Source organism: Thamnophis elegans, chromosome 1 (genome assembly GCF_009769535.1).
Source record: "Thamnophis elegans isolate rThaEle1 chromosome 1, rThaEle1.pri, whole genome shotgun sequence".
NCBI lineage: Eukaryota > Metazoa > Chordata > Lepidosauria > Squamata > Colubridae > Thamnophis > Thamnophis elegans.
In genome coordinates, this window is record NC_045541.1 from 32,699,247 (window position 1) to 32,722,271 (window position 23,025).

Genomic DNA, 23,025 nt, shown 5'->3' on the forward strand with positions numbered 1-23,025 from the left:
AAGAGTTAGATTTATTGGCTTAGATGGTCCCTTCCAATTCCGTACTGGACAGACAGAGATTTCCAGAACATTTTTCCTCCTAGAGAACTTCACCAGTAAAATGGAGCCAGTGACCATAACATCCATTTTGTTTTTTTGTTTAAGGAGAGGGGAGAACTGGAGTTTGTGCAAAAAGTGGAATTCCCAACTATTGCAGTAACAAGATCCATGTGTTTTACCTAGGGAAAAAATGATCCTTTATAGAGGTTAGAAAACTCTCAGGAAATGCCATGAAGGTGACATTTTCCTATGGCTGAGGAGTTGGAAGATTTCCCCCTTCTATAGAATCCCACATATTTCAGTAGAATCCCACATATTTACTTAAATTGTGATAATCTTTCCTTAAATTGTGATAATCTTGCAATGAACAGCAATTTCATAATTATATGAATTTCATAATTTCATCTTCCAGCATGTTTTCTCAACCAGTCATTTCAAAAACTAAGTGTGCTATTTTAATAAAGATCTTAAATTTCTTTTATTTCTTTCGTTTGTATCCTGCCTTTATTATTTGTGCAAATAATTGAAGGCAAGAACATATACAACCCACCTTCCTTCTCCTATTTTCCACACCATGACAACCCTGTGAGGTGAGTTGGGCTAAGAGAGAATGATTGGCCCAAGTTCAAAATGCATCTTACAAAATGCATGAAACAGTCCTAAATCAAAACCTTTTATTTTCTATAAAAACATCATATGCGTACAACTTTTCTAAAAGAGAATGAAATAACCACATTGGGAAGTGTTTTAAACCTGTCTCTTTCATTCTGGTAGGGGGCTGTATTAACTCCTTCCATGGAGCACACCATGTCTTTGCAGCCGGCATCAATGATAAGTCCACTGGCCCAACAGATGAGCCACCTTTCATTGGGCAGCACTGGAACAGTACGTAGCCAATGCCAATAAACTCCCGTTAATGACAAAAGTTACCTTTCTATTTTATAGCATTTCCATTATCTGGTAAGAGTGTATCCACTAGAAACCCACTAGAAATCCATTCATAAAATTCCTAAAGTTCACTATTATATTTTTTTTCAAGAGAGGAACATGGACATTAGCAGATTTGATTGGTGAATGTAGCTGCTTTTCTTCCCATATTTCTCCAAAATACATGATCTTAACCGCTTGATACCAGTAGTGTCAACATGCATTGTGAGTGAGCTCTTGAATCTACTATGATTTATCTGTCTCTTATCTGCCAACAAGAGCTGGCATTGCTAGATAAAATGCCTTACAAATTAAAAATAGAAAACATTGCCAGTGACTTGGTTAAAATGATTTCAGAAACACTTGATTTCTTTCTCCGTGACATTAAAACAAACAAAACACCTTAAACCACACTTTTACAGGTAGTTCTCGGTTTACGACCACAAGTGAGCCCAAAATTTCTGTTGTTAAGCGAGACATTTGTTAAGTGAGTGTTGTCCCATTTTATGACTTATGTTATAGTTGTTAAGTGAATCGCTGCAGTGGATAAGTTAGTAACCTGGTTGTTAAGTTGATCTGGCTTCCCCATTGCCTTTCCTCATGAGAAAGTTGCAAAAGGTGGGCACATGACCCTGGGACACAGCAAAGGTCATAAAAATGAATCAGTTGCCAGGCAACTGAATTTTGATTACATGATCATGAAGTTGCTGCAAAGATCATCACTATAAAAAATGGTCATAAACCACTTTTTTCAATGCTGTTGTAATTTTTAGCGGTCACTAAACAAACTGTTGTAAATCAAGGACTTTATTTTTTTAATAATCTGGGATCGTGCATTCTTGTTCTGAAATAGCAATAGGACTTAGGCTTATATACCATTTCATAGTGCTCTGCAACCCTCTCTAAGCAGTTTACAGAGTCAGCATATGGCCCTCAACAATCTGGGTCCTCATTTTACCGGCCTCAGAAGGATGGAAAGCGGAGTCAACCTTGAGCCGGTGAGAATCGAACTGCTGGTAGTCGGCAGTCAACAGAATTGGCCTGTATTCTAACATCTGTACTATCACAGCTCTGTAAGCTGCCTATAGAGTCAAAATGAATGAATTGGGTGGCCATATAAATTTTTTTAATGAATAAATAAATACCTCCACTGGCTAAATTCGTCATAGTTTATCTAAATAAGTTATAACAAGTTTTCTACATTACTCCATCCTCTCCATCACACATTTGGATAAAAGCTGTATCTACTTTTAAATACACTATGTTTTGTTTGGAATTATTAAACCTACATTAATCATGGTTTGCCATTTCAACTATGATTATGAATCATGGCTAAGCAAAAACAAAAGAGAACTCTTACAAGCAAGTTATGGTGCACACAATATTTATTAGGCCTTATATCTCAGATGGTAACATGCTTCAATGTGCTTATATGTAAAATGCTAACATGCTTGTCTGTGCTCCATTGAATTGAATATACAGTATTATCTGCCTTTTTTGTAGTACATGCCTGCCACAACAGCTATGCAAGGAGCTTATATTCCCCAGTATACACATGTCCCCACTGCAGCTGTTCCAGTTGAGGTGAGAAAATCTTTACTATATTATTGGTATGAATTCTTGGTGGTTGTTTTTGCTACTCTTATTGATGCATCATATTTTTAAATGGTATTTAGGCTTTTATGTTTTTCACTGTACATTGCCTTGAGTTACTCTGAGTGAGATGGGTGGTGCCTAAATTTTACAAACAAATAAAATGAAAATTCTACATATGCCTTCTTAAGAATTTGATTAATAGAGAGGGATAAAAGCAACTATGGTATAAGTGTGTGTGTGTGTGTGTTTGTTGATGTGCTTTCATGCAATCTTCGTAGAGAACCAGTGATGCAGAGTCTTAAGAAAAATGCCCAACTGTAATACATAATACTACAGGTAGTCCTTGACTTACAACCACAATTGAGTCCAAAATTTCTGTTGCTAAGCGAGACATTAGTTAGTGAGCTTTGCCCCATTTTACGACCCTTCTTGCTACTGTTGATAAGTAAATCTCTGCAATTGTCAAATTAGTAACACAGTTATTAAGTGAGTCTGGCTTCTCCATTGATTTTGCTTGTCAGAAAGTCACAAACGTTGATAACGTGATCCTGGCACACTGCAACTGTTATGAGTCAGTTGTCTGGATTTTGATGATACAACCATTGGATGCTGCAATGGTCGTGTGAAAAACAGTCATAAGTCATTTTTTTCAGTGTCATCGTGACTTGGAAGGGTCAATAAAATAACTGTCAACTTCTAAAGTGTTGCCATGGCTATTATCAGGTTGGCATTCAAGGGAGGATTCCATGCATACCTTCGGCCAGAGTTGGATCTCATATTTCTACAACCTAGTTTGTGAATATGACGTATGACAGAATGGAGGAGATAGAGGAGTAAAGTTCAAACGCAATTAAGCGAAAGCCAGTTTAGGCTCCATAGAAGATCAAGCCAAGATGTTGATCCTAATAAATGAATGATTTTGTTTGAACTTTGCCTCGAGGCTCGTAAATTAATTAGGTCATCTATTGGGAACTTCACAAACTGTTCTAGGTCAAGGACTAACTATACATGATGTCACAAATTTTAAAAACTGTCTTTCTTGATATGTTTTCTTATAAAATATGCTCCATGATCCAATTTAATAATAATTAGAAATAATTAGAATACCTTTCATACTATAGCTGGTGATTTTTTTTTAACAGGAGGCCAGTGGTCAGCAGCAAGTTACAGTAGAAACATCCAGTGATCATTCTCCATACACTTATCAGCAAAACAAGTAATTGTGAGGTAAAATTGTTACATTTCTTCAGAAGTGTAAAACATATTTTCTCATCCCAAAATAGAAAGGACTACTAATGCTAATAATTTTATGAAGCCAGTGTGAAATAATGCTGAATTTGGTACCCTGAATGTTTTCTCAGATCCTAGAATAAAATAGCAAAAGTTGTCTGCTATAACCATGAACTTGTAAAGGAAGTTCCCTTCTGTTGATTATAGAAAAATACATTTATTGTAGCAAATTTTTATTAGGTTGCTTAGAATACCAACCTCTAGAATATCTATAAATTCCCATTCTTATAAAGCCATATTTTGATATTTGCATTTGAGAATTTCCTTGGATTTTTCACTTCACTTCCAATTAACTTTTTAGGAAAATACATCTAAGAATTATCCTAAGTATTATGTTTTAATTTTGGGACATGTCTTGCCTTCTACCTGAAATTGTAATAAATGATTTTTACATATTTGGGAAAAAGATGTTCAATGCTTCTATTTTGTCCACATAATAAATAATATGAGATATTGTTATCAGATATATTTATTTAGAAATGTTAACATCAAATGTAGATTACATACATAAACTAAACCATGGGTTGTTTCACCAATTTGGAATTCTTTTTTAGTCATTCTTGTCTCTGTGAAATGTGTTATGAAAGCCTAGAAATGGTGAAAAGAGAATTGGAAAATAAGCCAGGAAAACTACCAAAACCACGTCCTTTTTGACATATCATGTCACTTCACAGGTGTACTTTGTAAACCAAGAATCAGCCCTTGTTTAAACTGATATACCTCCTTCAAATAAACAATAGCGTATTCATTGCCCTTCATTCATATATGCCTTTGGGCAAGGTGTCAACTAAGCTCCACATAGAAGATTTTATCCCTTTAAGTTTATAACCTCAGTAAATTCCTACAGCAGGCTAGTTTTTAGGAATGAGGTATTTGGGAATGAAATGTATTTTTACTCTTTTTTTCCCCCAGGTATGTTGGTGGTGACCTTGCCGAGAGAAGGATGCAAAGGCTGGAACAATCATGGATTTTACTGATCAATTGTGCTTTAGAAATTATTGACAGTTTTGCACAGGTTCTTGAAAACGTTATTTATAATGAAATCAACTGAAACTATTTTTGCTATAAGTTCTATAAGGTGCATAAAGAAAAAGAAAAAAAAAGATCTTAAAATTCATCCTAATAGCTGTTCCCTTTCCCCTCCCCCCTTGAACAGGTTTATTTTAGTAAGAAATTTTTTATCAAGTGTTATGACGCAAAAAAAACAGAAAAAAGGAAAAAAAGGAGAAAAAAAACTTAAAAATAATTCCGGTCACGCACATCTCAAAATGGAGACACATCCATGTGCATGACAGAATCCGTCTCTTGGTTTATTTTATTTTTTGTGTTAAGTTTTTAAAAAAATGTATAATTTTTTTTGAAGTTTAAATTAGTAAAACATCCATGCTGATGTTCTGTGCTTGCTGTGTGAGTCTCGCTCTAGTGCAGTGTTGCAATTGTAGGGTCTGTTTTCATAGCTTTCAGTTTTTGTTTTCTTTAAAAGTAGTCTGAAGTGTCTCATCTTTTTTCTATCAATTCCAATTTGCCTTAACTCTTTTAATGCTGTAGCTGTTTCAGTACGTAGTCCAAACTAATGGTGTAGAATGCTTTTGACCAAAGCTGGTCTATTATGCCTTGTAAAACAGCAGGATAGGGCTTTTAAGAGGTAGTCGATAAAAATTGCTGAAAAATCTGGCTTTTTAAAAATGTGTAGTAAGTGTTTTTAATGATTTTTTTTTCCTCACATAATAATGTAAGGTTGTGAAATGCAAGATTGGGGAATAGGGAAATGTTTTGTGTGAAACACATTTTTCTGACTGGGGAAATTTTAATAGAATAAATCGTTTGTAAGGCCTTATGCCAATTAGTTTTCCTCTGCTAGTTAGGAACTCTGCTGTATGATGCAATGTAAAAAAAAAAAAAAACTTTTTGCCTTTTTTTTCCAGAAGCTAATTATGTTTTTAGTTGTAGGGTGGGGGAGTTTGGGTGGGGGAGGGGGAGGGAATCTGCCGAATGTTTCTGTCCTTTCTAGTAATGATAATGCTTAAAAACAATGCTGTACTGAGACCTAGCAAATAGAAACATTTGCTTTTACAGCAAAGGCAAAAGATAAAAGACTTTTTTCAAAATATAAGCTGAGATTTAAGTAGAAAAAGAATGAGATTGGGTACTCGCTCTCTATATTAGGTAAATAAAGACTTGGCACTTTTTAAAGGTAACTTTACCAAAGAACAAAAGAGCCAGTAACCAATAATTCTGAATTGTCTCAGCAGTTTATGTCTTCTGTACTCTTTTATTTTTTATTTTATTTTTTTCTTTTTGCCGGACCAGTTTGCGGTTAGAAGAATGTGCCTTTTTTTGTACATTTGCATTTAGGTTTTATAATTTTTAATTGATGTATGGACACAAACAAACAAACAAAAAGCATGAAGGAAGACTTGGATCCAAGCAGTGCCACGCTTTACATCATCACTACAAGTGTTCAGTGTAAAGAAAAGAAGAAGAAAATAATTTTGAAACTATGAAATTCCTGATTTCACAAATACACTGTTATTTGTACTTTTTAATGTATTAGATAAAAACTCACTGCTCTTAAAAGCTCGTTTTTATTATGATCGCATGTGTAAATTAAGTTGTCTTCCAAAACTGTGTACTTGTCTGGTCAACTGTGTATGATCAGTTATCTACCTCAAGGCTTATTTCTTTTTCTAATGGGACAGGTTGCTGGCCCTCCCTGTTACCACAGACCAAATCACCCTAGCTCGGGAGCTAGGCCTAAGCAATTCTTCTTTTCACTTTTTGTTTTCCTTTTTAGTTTTTAAATTTTATGTGAGTATTCAAGTACAGATGTCAGTGACATTTCATAGTTTCAAAAGTCAATGCTGCTCTGAGAAGTGTAGATTCTAATAAATTACATAGACATAAGAAATACGTTTTGTTTTTGTTTTCTATTTTTTTATTTTTTTAAAGAAAAAAAGTTGTGGTATTATTGGTTCTATGCTCCCTTGAATTGACTGCTTTGTCAGAGTTCAGATTCCTTGCATCTTGTTCCTTGGAGGTGGCATGTTTCCAAAAAAGAAGAAGAGGAGTTATTTACTACTTGATCTTCTCTTTCCATTAGCTAAACTTTGAGTTAAAACAGTGTTTCTCAAACTTGGCAACTTTAAAATGTGTGGACTTCAATTGTCAGAATTCCCCAGTCATAACTGGATGTGGGATTTTGGGAGTTGAAATCCATACATCTTAAATTTCCAAGATTTCAGAAACACTGGAAGGAATAGATGCTGTTGGAAAATCTGAACGAAGTGCCATACACATTATCTGCGTAAGATTTGCAAAATGTATCCTCTGTACATAAAAAAAAATAATCGATTACTTAAACATCACATAGTAGACAGCCATTAAATTATAAAAAAATAATTTATGAAGAAAGACCTTTTGTACAGATTGAAAAAAAGATTTTCATAGAGATATCTATATGATCAAGAGAGTTAATTTTTTTATTTTTGTTTTACTAGTGCCACAAACTTGCCAGTGGTAACTTATTTGTCCGGTTCAAGATAACTCTGTCATTTTGTTTCCTAGGACTTGTTGTTAAATGCCAAAAGACATTTTTGAACTGTAAATTTGATTAGATTGTTAGCTTTTTTCTGTTTTATTTCTTTTGAAAACTTTTGAATAAAAAACATCAAAACAAAACCAGACTTTTTCATGCTTAAAAAAAAACTAGTATCGATTCAGGTCTTACGTGATCTTTATAACATATACAAAGTTATAACATATTGCACATTATTTGAATATGCTTTACTGACAATAATATTTACATAACCTATCAAAATATTTTCCTCTGCAAACTAAAGACAATGTTCAAAACTCACTACCTTCCAGAAAAATCAAACCCAAAATACAGCAATTTGCCCCCAAAACATCCAGAAAGTTTTTTCCTTCATCCCTCCTTTCCGACTCCTGAACAAGTACACCATTTTGAAAGAGCTTCTTGCAATTGAATGCTATTCTATGCCAGTTCCTACCCCAGCACCAAACATTGGAGATAGTCGAGTCTAGTGGTTAAGGCTCAACTAGAAACGACGAGTAAACTGTGAGTTCTAATCCTACTTGAGCTATGAAAGCCGTCTGAGTTACTTTAGGCCAGTCACTCTCTCTCAATCAATGTACCTCACAGGGTTATTGTTGGGAATATAGGAGGAGGAAGGTGTGTTATATATTCACTGCCTTGAGTTATTTATAAAAATAATAAAGATGGGATATACAGCAAATGCAGGTTGTCTTTGACTTATAACAGTTCATTTAATGGCCATTCAAAGTTACAATAGCATGGAAAAAAGTCAATTATGACCATTTTTCACATGGTCACATGCAGTGTCCTGGGGTCATGGGATCCCCTTTTGCAAACTTCTGACAAAGTCAGTGGGGAAGCCAGATTCACTTAATCATATTACTAACTTAACTGCAGTGATTCACTTAACTGGCAAGAAAGGTTGTAAAATGGGGCAAACCTCACTTAACACCTCTCCAATTTAGCAGCAGAAATGTTGGGCTCACTTGTGATTATAAGTCAAGGACTTCCTGTAAATAAACATTATTGACAAAATTACAGGTACCAAGTAGAAGCTACACCAAAATAGCAAATGTCACCCAAAAGATTATCCAAAAGATGTAAATCAATCATTATGTATTTGCATCCTGATGTGATTGGTGGAAATTTATAAAATTTGTGATGATGACATGGTGGCTGTAACATTGCTTGTCTGTCGCCTCCCTGTAGATATTTTCAGTTCTGAGAAGAGCCACGTTCCCCTTTCTTTTTTCCTGACCAATGTATCTGATGATGAATTATTTAGAGTAAAAATATTGTTTCTGTGCATTCTAAAAGAAGAGTCTCTTCTTTGCCAGAATAGGAAGCTGCTTCTTTGCCAGAATAGGAAGATGGTTTTCTGTCTTAATTTTAATATGTTGGCCAAATATAACAGAACTCTTCTCTTCTTGCTGGATTGCTGCAATCACACTCCTCTTTTTCAATTCTTCTCCGAAGCAGAATAGTTTGGTTCTTTCTAAACTTGAGCCGGATGCTTTTGCACAAAGATTATGGGGCACATGATGGTGGGCATAACTTGGTCCCCCTGGGCAGCAAGCCAGGGCAGAAATCTGGCAGACTGCAAAGTACCATGACCATCTGCTCCAAATGCATGCTCTGGCATATTTTCCAATTAGTTTCCCTGAGCCATGAGTTGGAAAGGAACTGCCAAGCTTGCACAAAGGACAAAAGGGTTTCCTCTGTAGATAGGTGAAGGATAATACGGGTAGAAATAAATTTAGGAGTTAGGGGTGTTTTATAGTCCACTCTTCTATCAAAGGCTACGAACCATCTTTGCTTGTAATTGTGTTTAACAATAAATGCCCCCTTTCTTAACTGTTTCCTGATGAGGATATGGCAGGCTAAACGTTCCGGCAAGGATCTCCATGCGAGCAGGGAGAACATCCTGGTGAAATTGGCAGTATGGACAGAACTGTAAAACCATGCTGTCTGGCTAGAGCAGTGTAAAATATACCCTTGATGCACTGACATGCTAATACGACACCATAGCTACTATTGGTGGATTCCTTAAAAATGGTGTTGCTGATAGGAGATGCTGGGACATCTCTACTTTGTTAGCAGGGGGGAAGAGGATATGAATTTGTGTTAGGATATCGAATTTAGCAGCTGGAACAGTAAAGTACAATAGGCCAGAACGTACAATTGTAGTTGATTAGTTGGAAGGTGCTGACTCATGCATGATGCAATCTACACTATGTTTGGTTGCTATAAGTATAAAGGGGGAGTCGTCGTCCCCATCTTTTTGGTCTCTATTCTGTATTAATTTACCTCATGATATTAGTGTGTTCCTGACTATCTTTTGTTCTCCGACTTCATCTGAACAGCTGCTATTCAATTCCTGGACAGATTGGCCCTTAGATCTACTTGCTTTTATGGGAGATTCTTGTTTAAATATTCATATCCAGCTCCTTTCCCAAAGTGGGTGTCAAGCAGAGGAGCCCGTTCATCACTGTGCTGCCACTGTTACAAGCCAGTTTGGCAAATCTGGGAATGGAGAGGAATGTACCAAAAATAGGGGAGGGGGGATTTTAATGTACATTTATAGATACATTTTTTATTACGGTAAACCACCCAGTTACCCTGTGGTAAGATGGGCAGCCCTAAGTTTTGTAAATAAATAAAAATGGCTTTAAGCATCTGTGATCGACCAAAACAAAACAATGATAAAGTTTATTACAAAGGTGTTACAGGGTTACAACAAAGGAATGTTGCCACACCTCAATGTGGGATAAGACATAATTTTTCAGCTGATTGTGGCCTTTTTATAGTTTGTCTTAAACATACTAATTAACTATACTCTACTGCTGTTTCTCTTGGGCTCCTTCCACCCACGTTCTGATATTTATTTTATGTATTATTTATATCCTGCTCTATGTTGTAGGGATATGTGCATCCCTAGTACAGACTTCTCCAATTAGGAGTTGGGGGGTCTTACACCTGTAGAGGTTTACCTTAGTGTTTGATTCATAGAATGCCAAGAAGTGACTCAGATTTTGTCCCATCTATTTTTCAAATCTTTCAACAATAGCAGAATTACAACATTTTTGTAGTGTTGGAGCCTTACCATGACTAGGATACCCTCTTAATCTGATTGCATCTGAATCAAGGTACTATTAACGTATTATGGGAGCACATCCATTGTCCTCCTAAGTATGAATATAGTTCATATATTCTACAGTGGTTAGCACTATTACTTCTAGTGCTAGACTTCTAGTGCTTTATAGCCCACTCTTAAGCGGTTTTAACAGAGTCAGTATATTACCCCCAACAATCTGAGTCCTCATTTTACTGACCTTAGAAGGGTAAGTCACCCTTGAAGCCCCATCAGGATTAAATTATTGGTGGGCACAGTTGGCCTGCAATACTGCATTCCACCACTGCGTCACCGTGGCTTCTTTTTGCCTACTTCTACAATACCGTAATTGACAACACATACAAGAAGTATACATACAATACAATACATACAATATGATACATACAAGAAGTCAACAGCAACCACTCTTATGACTTAGCACAATGAGTCTTAAAACGGGTAATTTCTGGGCATAGCCTGGAGCAATTTGAAATTGCTTTGTTTGTGAATCAAGAATCCAATTTGAGGCTGCCACTGCCCAGACACTGGGGTAAAAGAAGAGTCCAGGTTCTTTTTCCTTTTCCTTCCTTCCTATCTTCCTTTTTTTTGTGGAAGTATCAAAGCCCAGGATATTCAACCAACCCAGGAAAAGGTTAGTTGAGTCAAACAGTTTTAAGAACCACTGACTTAGCAAATCAAGAATAGCAAAATGTGAGAATCGAAATATTTTGGGGGTAGATGTCCACAGCATGAAGAGTGAAGACCAAGCATAGATGTGTGCTCTATATTCACAGATACTCTGTCCATCTTCTTTGATTTAAAATGTTCCTATTCTCCTTGTGCCATATCCGTCATCAGACATTGGCAATCATGTTGGCAATCCTATTTCTGTCAACAGCTTCATGAAAAAGTGCTGCCGAGTTTTATCCAAACTAGTCCCTTATTAGGTTTTGAAGCCATGATGTTCTTCTGCCTGGAAGAAGTGCAGAAGTGCTCCTATGAAAAAAAAAATAGAATCCAGCTACTTTCCTATCTGTCCATCCTTGAAGGACAGGCTGTCTTTTACAAACCGAAGGAGTTTGAGGAAAAGGCAGACAATTTTAAAGGGCAGACAGTTTTAAGTTGGGGGTGGATGAGGGAGAGAGATGAGCGGCTCTGAGTGAACTCTCTGCCTGGAACCATTTTGCAGACGCACGAAAACACCTGGAAAAGTACTTGAGGAAGAAAAGCACCAGCCACGGTCCGCCTTTCCAGCGGGGAATGCGGCTCTCATTGATTCCAGACGACGGTCACGTGACCAGCCCTCCCTCCACCAGGGCGCAGGGCGGGAAGATGTGCCCCCCCCTCCCCTCCCCCCGGCTGCCCTCGGTACCTTAAAAGGGGAGACTTTGCGAGGCAGAGACTTGGAGAGATCAAGCTTTTCTCAGAAGGGCCTCTCTGCCTTCAGGCTGCTCATTCCTGAAGCGCCCTCGATTTACTGGCTAAGCAGGCATTTCCTCTCTTGGATGTTTTGGGAACAGAAAGGACGCCGAACCCCAATTTCCCCTCTTTTCTCAGGAGGGGGTGGTTTCAAAAGCGCCGTTTCCTTTCGCCGCTAGAGGGCAACTAACAGGCAGCAATCCATGATTTGTTTTTAGGTGTGTTTTTTTTTACGTCTGGCTAAGAGATTCAAAGTTTCCCATGAAATGGGTGTCGGGGAGAGAGACGAATAATAAGCTATAATGCTTCTCTCGCAGTTGCAAACACCTTTTTTATGTAAACAGTCTAGTCAAGCCTACATTAAAAAGAGGCAAGGTTGCTAGGTGATACTCTTTTAAGAGAATTAGAAGGAAACATTACAATTGTAAAGTCCTAGTTGCTCTCTGAGCTTGGTTGTTTTCCTGCAGACGTTTCATTACCCAAACAGCTATCATCATAATCAACGTGGGTAATGAAACGTCTACAAGCAAACAACCAAGCTCAAAAAACATCGAGGACTCTCCATCGTTCAACCCTGAGCTACAGATATTCTCTTCTATTGGAGACATTAAAATTGCTTATATAAGTTAATATTGCCTTATAAAAGTGCTAAATTATACAATGACACAATTCAATAAACTTGTAGAACTTCCCAATTCTAGTAATAGTGCCTACATTCCACTTGAAATATTGTGTGTGTGTGTGTGTGTGTGTGTGTGTGTGTGTGTGTATGTTTTCAACATCATCTGGCAAATGCCCAATTACCAGTAAGTGCAGAGTTTTCGGGAGTTACGCAAATATAGTTATGGTATCATTATCATGCTTCAATTATATAATAATGTATTGAAAATCACCTGCAGCTCAGAACAAAATCCAACATTTAAAGCAAAAGATAAATCAAAATTATATAATCTTTTATCTTTTTATTCCTTTACAGTTTAAGATTATGTATACAGAGTAGTCCCAACATCGATAGTATAGCAGACATTGAAATTTGGAGAAACTAAAATTTCTCAGGCACCAAAAACAGGAGCCAGGATAGAATTCAAAAGTACTGTGAATTTAGTCCATACCCAAGAATCTGGTTTATTAATGATCAAGGCAAATTGGCATTAGATAAGAGTCAACAGAATTCATGTGGGTCTGGATGTAGGTCTCATGTGGGAACACAATTACTCTAAACCTCTAATGCATTTGACACAACCACCACCCTGGGCTCAACCTGATCACCTACAAATTTGAATGTTTGTTTTTCTAGCCCAGTTCCAATAGAATATGAAGTGAGAAATAGTCTCCAACCTTCTTTTCTGGGTCAGAATCTTGAAAAGAAATGCCAGCCGTTTGGAAAAAAAACCCTAATATATACAGTACTTCAGCTTTCTGTATGCATCAAATTAGTTTTTGTAGGTCAGAAAGTGCTACTGCTACCACTACCACCTCCCAAACCCTCAAAAACAGTTTAATGCAGAACAGCAGTGGCCTTCAAATCTAGACTCAATCAGTATCACTTCTTGCAGCTGATTAATACTTCACAAAGAAAGCAGTCAAACAATGCCCCACTTTCCCTTTCTATTTTATTTTTTAGTTTTAGTTTTCAGTTCCAGCTATGTTCGTTATCCTAGTGAGTTAAAAAAAAATAATGAATGTTGCCACTGAGAAGGGGATGCATAGCCATCACGGCAATTTCTCTCAGTTGTAGGTAAAGATCTCACCTTACCCGGTCAGAAGAGACAAGGTGGCTTGAGTTCAGAAGTCAATGAAAAAAATCTTTATACTCTAAAGAATATCAGAATATCTATTTTCCATATTGGATATAGTTAGTGGCAAAATGTGTATCACAACATTATGAAGCAAAACTTGTGACTTTCATGTTTGTGTTAGATATTGGATTTGTGGATCACTGCTTAGGTTATCATTTTGACACAATCATGTTCTTGCTGTACAGATAGTCCTCGACTTACAACAATTCATTTAGTAGCCATTCAAAGATACAATGGCCCTGAAAAAGTGACTTATGGCCGTTTTTCACACTTACACCTGTCGCAGCACACCCATGGTCAGTTCAGATACTTGGCAACTCACTCATATTTATGATAGTTGCAGTGTCCCAGAGTCATGTGATCACCTTTTGTAACCTTCTGACATGCAAAATCAATGGGGAAGCCAGATTCACTTAACAACCGTGTTACTAACTTGACAACTGCAGTGACAACTGTAGCAAGACAGGTCACAAAATGGGGTAAAACTCACTTAACAAATGTCTCCCTTAGCAACAGAAATGTTGGGCTCAATTGTGGTTCTAAGTCAAGGACTACCTGTAGATATTTATGTTCAGATGCAGCACAATAGATTTGGAGAAGGATCAGCTCAATTGCAAAACACAAGACAACAGTGAATTGTAATCTCAAAGGAAAGCATACAAAATTGTGGCATTTCCATTGCTATTGCTACTATTGCTATTGCAGAAGTAAAGTCAATGGTTAATCAGCGTAACAATATAGAAGAGGTAGATTAAAACAGGCACAACCCTGGAAAAGACCAAGGCAGAAGAAGACAAAGAAACATAATAAGATAGGAAATAATCTTAACACAAGTGAAAAGTTTTTTACATAATTCCAGCCACTTTCTCGCAATAAATTATTTCTAAATAAATACCTTCTCAGAAAACAAAACAAATACCTTATTTTTCGGAGTATAAGATGCACCCTAATTTTTGGGGAGGAAAACAGGGAAAAAAGTTTCTGCCTACCAGCATCCATTAGTAGTAATCTGGCTAGCATCCTTGCAACAAACAGCAAATGGTCTGGCCAGGTTCAGCCTGATTCAGCAGGAGCAGCTGATTGAAGGGTGGAATACCTCCAACCAGCTGTTCCAGGCTGTAGGGATTGCCACAGACCATCGCTGCTTGTGTGCCTCACATTTTCCGGCGGTTCCGGGTGGCGGGAATCCTCACTTCCACTCGGATTTTGATAATGAGCAACACAGATTTTTTTTTATCCATTTAAAACAAACCCTATCACCCTACATGGATTTAACTGGAATGTGTGGGGTGAGATAGGGTGGGGGATGATTTTCATGGGGCTCCATAGTGCCGTTGTCCCCTGCACGCTCTCTCTCAGCCTCAATTTGCAAAACCAGTTCCACCCTCCCATACAAGGGCATTTAACAATGCATTGGTTAACATCGCCTCCTGGAACCACCCGAAAATATTACATTTGGAGTATAAGACGTGCCCAGATTTTCACCCTCTTTTTTGGGGGGGGGAGGCACGTCTTATACTCCGAAAAATACGGAACATATTTTCATTAAAGGGAGTATTTGAGGAATGTTTTTTTATTTCATCCATTACATTATATTGCCCACCAGATTATACTCTTCATCCAGTGGTGGGATTCAGCCAGTTCGCACCACTTGGGGAGAACCGGTTGTTAACTTTCTGAGCAGTTTGGTGAACTGGTTGTTGGAAGAAATAATTAGGGCAGAGAACCGATTATTAAATTATTTGAATCCCACCACTGGCTTCATCTGATCAAGCTTAATAACTAGACAGATTCTCTATCTTCCACTCATAGCAATGCTTATAGGTAGAGGTGTCATTCAAATATTTCCCGGCCATCTTTGGCTAACATGCATCTATCAGAAGACACCCAGTTCTTCTGGGAAGAGGGAGTGTGAAAATGACGTCCTCTACAAAACTTTTGTCACTGGAATCATATTTCTGATAGCCTCTCTAAATGCTGTCTGATGAGCTGTCTAAAGAGTATTAGGCTACATGAGATCTAGGGCTTCTCAAGGTCCAATAAAGTACCTTAACTATTTAGAAAATTATTTCTGTTTTTCTGGTAAGGGTCAAATTAGATAATATTTTTTAATTTTATTTAAGAACATATATGGTTGCCCCTCTCAAGTACACTACACAGCGTGGCTAATAATAAAAACAGAATAACAGCAGTAAACAGAAATATAAAGGACCTAAAAAGCAGCTGAGAAGGTGCTTGAATACAATAATCAGCAAAAGTTAATAATTGTATTGCCTGTACCACTGGCCCAGAGAAAATCTTCCTCCAAATTTTCTCTTCGTTATGAAAGACAAAACTACCCAGAATAGTTTTCTTCTATGGGGAAAGCAGAGATTCCTTGGCTATTTTTCATCAGAACTGCAGTACAGAAAGCGATGATGGTCATGGCTGTTATTGAATCAAAGCAGGCAATAAGAAATAAATACTTGGTTGGTTTCTTGCAGACATTTCATTACCCAACTAGGTAACATCATCAACACTGATGATATTACCTAGTTGGGTAATGAAGCGCCTGCAAACAAATAACCAAGCTCAGGGAGCACGAAGGAATCCACGGTTCAGCCCTGAGCTACAGATATTTTATTAGTAATAAACACTTTTTCACAGCACATTAATTTCACCCATGATGTTTGTGCTTATTGTGTAGGAGTGTTTGTTATGTGTCACACTGCAAAACTGTAGGAAAGTAATACTTTCACCTGGATCTAAGGCTAACGGCAATTATTTCCATGGCTAGAATAGCCACAGTGGGTCCCCTGTTAGCAGATGACAAGGCAGCACCTTATCAGTCTTTCTTCTCTGAAGGCATATGGTATACAGACAGAGAGTGGGAGAAAGAGAAAGCGAGAGAGAAAGTATGTCACATAGAGCATCAATATGAAGCATAGCATTGCTATTTTTGAAACAGAAAGAAAATCTCCATTCTCGGAGTTATCAGATTTCATGAGGAAGGCTCTTGACACATACAAGGCTGCTCATGACCCAATTCTGATTACCAAAATGCCGATCCTTGTCTAGAGGGACTCTACATAAGGGGGGGAGACCTTTTATATAGAAAAGTAAGAGTTTCATTTCCAAGATGCTACTTTTTAAAGTTGCTGAAATGCCACCTAGTCTAGAATGCAGAGAAGGGAGAACGTGGGATATCACATGGCAGAAAGACAATATTGCTCAAGAAGAATTGGTACCTCCATGAGCTCTAGGAGGCAGTGTAGCTGTAGGCTTCTTAAAACACAGGTCCACAGTGCATTTACCTCTGCCTAAATCTGATCAGCCAGAAAACAAACTACAAGAGCATGAAAAAAAGTTCATGTTCGGGTTGTTCCAGCAAAAAATAATGTATGAGGGTTTTATGGTTGACCCTTACAACGGTGGATGATGATGGGCCCCAAGTGACTGATTTTTAAAAAGCCAAGTTATCCCCTTCAAATATTTGTCTCTTCCCAAACGGGTCGCATGGGGATTCCGGGGAGGGGAGGGGCAGAGTGGGCAGGGCTAGCCAGGAGTGGAATTTGCGGGTTCTCCCAACTGGGGAGATTATCACCTAGAGATTCTCCTGAACCCGTGTGAACCCGCAGCAGCCCACCCCTGAAGCTATTATGCAAGCAACCCCCCCCCAAAAAAAATAGAAAGATATTTTTTAAAAAACCCAGTGAAGTTGGATGTCCATACCATTGTAAATGTATGCTATGCCTTTCACAACACCTCCCTTACTTCAGGGCAAGGCTTGCCATTTCAGAATTCAACCATCACAAAAGGAGCAATGTAGTTTTGATTGTGGAAAGGGCAAGTCACCTGGCAAAACAACACTTGCAAACCTATTCAGGAAAAACATCATAAAATACTCGAAATGGAGGTGGGTTCTGGCAGAGACTACTGCTGGTCGCTCAGGGACGGGCCCCGTGCACGCGCATGTGCGCTGTATGCGCATGCACAGTACAACTAAAATTACGCAGGCGCAGAAGCAAAAAACAAGATGATGCCACCTATGTCGCTGCCGGAAGAACCAGTTCAGGGGCGTGGCAGGCCTGAGTCGCGGCTGGTTCCAGTGACCCAAGCTACTACCAGTTCAGCTGAACGGGTCCGAACTGGTAGGAATGCAACACTGCTCTGAAATGATTTGGGTGGGTGGGTGGGTGTTAAAATGTACAGTGTGTCATGAGCAAATAGTTGATGGTTTTTGCAATTACCCTGGATTTCAGATACTATCGCATTACAGGTAATCCTTGACTTACAACAGTTCATTTAGTAACCATTATAAGTTACAACAACACTAAAAAAAATGACTTATCACCATTTTGCACACTTATAACTGTTGCAGCATCCCAATGATCACATGATCAAAATCCGTTCGATTGGCAACTGGCATGTATTTTTGATGGTTACAGTGTCCCGGGTTGAAGTGATCCCCTTTTGTGACCTTTTGATAAGCAAAATCAATGGGGAAGCCAGAGTCAGAGGTGGTATTCTACCGGTTTGGACCAGTTCACCTGAACCGGTAGCGGAAATCACGGGAGGCCCTGCCCACCCACCCTAGTTCTATTGCATCCCATTTAGACCCTTTTTAAGCCAAAAGGACATGCGTGGAAGGGGTAGCGCATGTGTGAAGGTGGCGCAGGAATGCACACTCACATTTGCGAACTGGTAAGTAAATACCACCCCTGGCCAGAATCATTTACAACCATGTTACTAACTTAACAACTGCAGTGATTCATTTTACATCTGTGGCAAGAAAGGTTGTAAAAGAGAAGAACGGCATACAAATAATAAAATACAAAATACAAATACAAAATGGGGCAAAGCTCACTTAACAACTATCTCACCTACCCACATAAATTTTGGGCTCAATTGTTATTGTAAGTCAAGGATCATCTGTATACCTCCAGCAGTGGTGGGATTCAAATAATTTTACAATCGGTTCTCTGCCCTAATGATTTCTTCCAACAACCAGTTCACCAAACTGCTCAGAAAGTTGACAATCACTTCTCCCGAAGTGGTGCGAACTGGCTGAATCCCACCACTGACCTCCAGGTATAATCAATGCAGAGGCAATTTATAGTTCAGCAACCTCCAGACAGGGCCGGATTTTCCTATAGGCTAACTAGGCTTCAGCCTAGGGCCTCAAGATCAAGGGGAGCCTACATTCAAATTGTTAGCAAAATTAAAATTACACTATTCTAAAAACAGTGAACACTAAAACACTGAACCGAAAATAAGGAGAAATTCTACGCATATAACTAATAAACAAACATAAAAATGTATTGGTTAAGATCGTTCCAGTGCCGCAGCAGTTGGGGAGCCCGCCCACATTCCCGGCACCGGCAGTCAGGCGAGAGGCGCGGCCGCTCCCAGTAGCCGCCCCATTGACGCAGAGCCCACCACCGGCCAGGCAGGTGAGGGCAAGGGAGCCAAGCCGGGCAGCTGAGCGCAGCAGGGGAGGCGGCTGGCCTCGCTGCCTTTGCCACAGAGCAGAGCCACCCTCCCACTTAAAAATGGGAGGTGAAAGGGCCTCATTAGTGGAATACCCTAGGGCCTCTTTTCATCTAAATCCGGCACTGCCTCCAGAACATGCCAAGACCCCTCACCCCTATTGGGCTCTTTACATCTCTACAGCCTCTAAAATGGAGCATTAGTCAGAAAAGTTCATTGGAACAGGTTTATCTTCAGGCAATGGAAGAGTCATCCATCGGGAATGTTCCCATCAGCAAAATGACCAAGCTTTTCTTGGCATCTCCACAAAAATATGAGTAATATCTCTGCCCATATCTCAGCATCCACTTATGATTTGCCTCTCCAGCAGGCATCAGTTGTGTGCTCACCCAAACTATCGTTTACTCAAAGTTTGAATGTATTTGTGTGGGTGTGGGTGTGTACATACATATATATATACACATACATACATACACATATCGTATATGACTATTGCAGAGATATTAGCCGGCTGCTCACTTCCACTTCATCTCCCGCATAAGTAATACATTGGCAGAGCCTTTGCCATTTGTCAGCCAGCAGTCAGTGAACACATTTGCTCGTCAATCTAATTTTAACCTTTTCTCGCATGAGCCTTTGTAAAACAACCAGCCAGTCCGTCATTCCCTCCTCTTTCTTCTTTATGTAGTCTTTATCTTTTGATTTTATTAATCTTTAATTTAATATGCTTCGTTACATGCAGTCCTGCTAAGCCAAAGAACTAAAACATTCAATGGAAATTCTCTTTCACCCACTGAAAACCAATCCCCCCAAAGGTTAGGAATTGGCTTCTTTGTGCACTAAGGATAAACAATATGCCTAGCCAACACCATTTGATGATGGATGGAGCTAATATCTCCTGGCACCCCCCTGCATACCTGCCTGAAAAGTAAGTACTATTATAAATGCACCAAACTTATGGCATGAGTGGCTACATGCATATTGTTCTTGATAGTAGTGGGGGGAGGGGGTTTCCTTCAGGGTCAGTAGGAATGAATCCAGCAATATACCATATTTTTCAGAGTATAAGACACTCCGAAGTATAAGACGCACCTAGCTTTTAGGGAGGAAAACAAGGGGGGGGGGAATCTGCTTCTGCCTCCCAGCAATTTGCCTCCTTGCAACAAACAGCAAACAGCACAGACAATATACACTGTTTGTAGTGTTACATTTCAGACTATACTTGTACAGATGCTGTTAAAATTGATGTGCTTTCTGGAAGCATAGTTATTCTCTGCTATTTAAAAGGAGATACAATAGCATTGGGCCTCTTCAGATCAAGCATTTATTTTAAAAAACTTCTTCATTTTGTTAAGCTGCCTAGAACAATAACAAAGCAGTCTTTGAAAAATAAGTATAATAATTTGAACATTCTATAGGCATTTATTGTTATTGACTTACCTCCGCAAACAGCCAGATTAGCACAAGAAAAAAAAAATCTGCTTCTGCCTCCCAGCAATTTGCCTTGGGGAGCAAACAGCAAGTTTCACTTTCAGTTTAAGCAGACCTCTGAATCATCAGCTGTTTCAGGCTGCAGGGATTGCTACAGCCTATTGCAACCTCAGCAAGCCCCATTTTCCCCGTTTGCTGTAAGGAGGTAAATTGCTGGGAGGCAGAGGCCACAGGGTGGGGGACAGTGGGTGAGTGGGTCTACATTCAGTGTATAAGACGCATCCAAATTTTCACCTTCTTTTATGGGGGAAAGGGACGTGTTTTAGAGCCCAAAAAATATGGTATTAATAATCTCATTTTGGTTTATTTTAGTCTGTAGGAGATTCCTGGCATAAGTATGGAAGATGGTCCAGTCTACCAGTGGAATCAGAATCAACACAGATAGATTTAGCCTTGGTATTACTGCCCTTTGCCAGAGAATATGAACAACCTGAGATATGGTGCTTCTATGAATGAATTCTTTCAAGAGTTCAAACCACTTAACTGTAATTTGAGGCTTAATGCCATGAATTCCATAGGCTGCTGGGGAGTGATGATAATTTGCCAGTGACTGGAGTCTTTAATCCTCATTACTGTTAGTCCTCGACTTACAACCCACAATTGGGACTAGAATTTCTATTGCTAAGCAAGGCGGTTGTTAAATGAGTAGTGCCTGATTTTACAATCTTTCTTTCCTATGGTGGTTAAGCAAATCACTGCAGTTGTTAAGTGAATCATATAGTCATTAGGCGAATCCTGCTTTCCCCATTGACTTTGCTTTTTGGAAGACAGCTGGGAACGTCATAGTGGCAATCATATGAGCCCGGCATATTGCAATCATTGTAAATACATACTGGTTACCAAATCCCCAAATTTTGATCATGCAACAATCATAAATGAGAGGACCAATTGTATTACTTTTTTCCAATGCTGTTGTAACTTCAAATGGTCATTAAATGAATGGTTGTAATTCATGAATTACCCGATTGGTTTAAGTTTGATTGTCAAGACTGATTTAATGAAATAATGTTGTTTTCGTTTAAAAAAATTTAAGTGGTGTTTGAATTTTTTTTTTTAAATGTGCCCATTTAAATTCTAGTTCGCATTGCTGGGCATTAAGCACCTGTGTCAGCCAATGATTCAGTTCTGTCTCATTCAATTGTTATTCAAATCCATTTGGGAATTTTTGGAACAATTCTACATTCTATTAAGCACTTTTCATATATTATTTACATTTTCACATGTATTATTTACAAGTTGCTTTAAAACAGTACTAGGATTATCAACAAGGTCAGTTCCTTGAAAAATGTCCTCTAACCTCAAGCTTTAGGGCACTCCACAAGGGTTTGTTACTACAACAACAAAAGCCCACTGCATAGTCAGAAGGTTCATATTTCATAGTCTGATGTTCAAGATTATGTGGCCTTTGAAAGGTTATCGAATAATTCAACCAAATATATGGCAATAAAGCTCTCACGTTGTCTGGGGATAGATTCCCTGTTTAATAAATGAGTTCAGAAAGTGCTATATCAAGGCCCAACATCTACCACACGTTGAGACCAATGGTGGGATTCAAATTTTTTTACTACCAGTTCTGTGGGCATGGCTTGGTGAGCATGGTCTGGCTTGGTGGGCGTGACAGGGGAAGGATACTGTAAAAGCTCCATTCCCTCCCCACACCAGGGGAAGCTTACTGCAAAATCCCCATTCCCTCCCGATCAGCTGGGACTTGGGAGACAGAGAATAGATGGGGGCAGGGCCAGTCAGAGGTGATATTTACCAGTTCTCCGAACTACCCAAAATTCCGCTACCGGTTCTCCAGAACTGGTCAGAACCTGCTGAATACCACCTCTGTTTGAGACCACAGAAGTTGTGACAGACACAGGCAGACTGTAGTGTAGGCCAATCAACCCAGTTTGAAAATATTGTGATTTCTGGATCAAAGGGAGCTGATAGTCCCTTTCTCCAGTCTTTCTCCCAACCAGTCATACCAGCAGCCTAATCTGTTGGGTGACTGATAAACTATTAAGCCAATTCTCTTTCTATGGTTTTACTATTAAAAAAACAGGAACAAAGGAAGTATGTCCATCCGTTGCAGACCTACTGCAAATCTGGCCAGACAAAATCCAATAACCATTTGGCTAAAATAAAATAAAAAGCCATTTGACAGCGAGAAGGGCGACATCTATATAAATAAAATGAAAAAAAAAAGTTTATTTCAATTTCTTACACCATTTAGCTGAGTGAAATTAATGGAAGTGCTTAGTTTGCGAAAGTCACACCTCAACATATTCGACATTTGTTTAATTGTTTATTTACCCTTTAATCAAATGCAACAATTTGTGGTA

At 38.7% G+C, this 23,025-nt stretch overlaps 1 protein-coding gene across 4 annotated transcripts in view; it reads left to right on the top strand.

The window, feature by feature from the left end:
• RBMS1 (RNA binding motif single stranded interacting protein 1) overlaps positions 1 to 7,213 on the top strand; it is a 137,598-nt gene extending 130,385 nt beyond the window's left edge. For all 4 annotated transcript variants that reach the window (XM_032216089.1, XM_032216081.1, XM_032216103.1 and 1 more), the window contains exons 11-14: positions 814 to 924; positions 2,470 to 2,550; positions 3,705 to 3,789; positions 4,765 to 7,213. In XM_032216089.1, coding sequence (XP_032071980.1) covers positions 814 to 924; positions 2,470 to 2,550; positions 3,705 to 3,782 — 270 coding nt within the window. In that variant the 3' untranslated portion in view covers positions 3,783 to 3,789; positions 4,765 to 7,213. The remainder of the gene's footprint in view (positions 1 to 813; positions 925 to 2,469; positions 2,551 to 3,704; positions 3,790 to 4,764) is intronic.
• Positions 7,214 to 23,025: the final 15,812 nt, after the last annotated feature.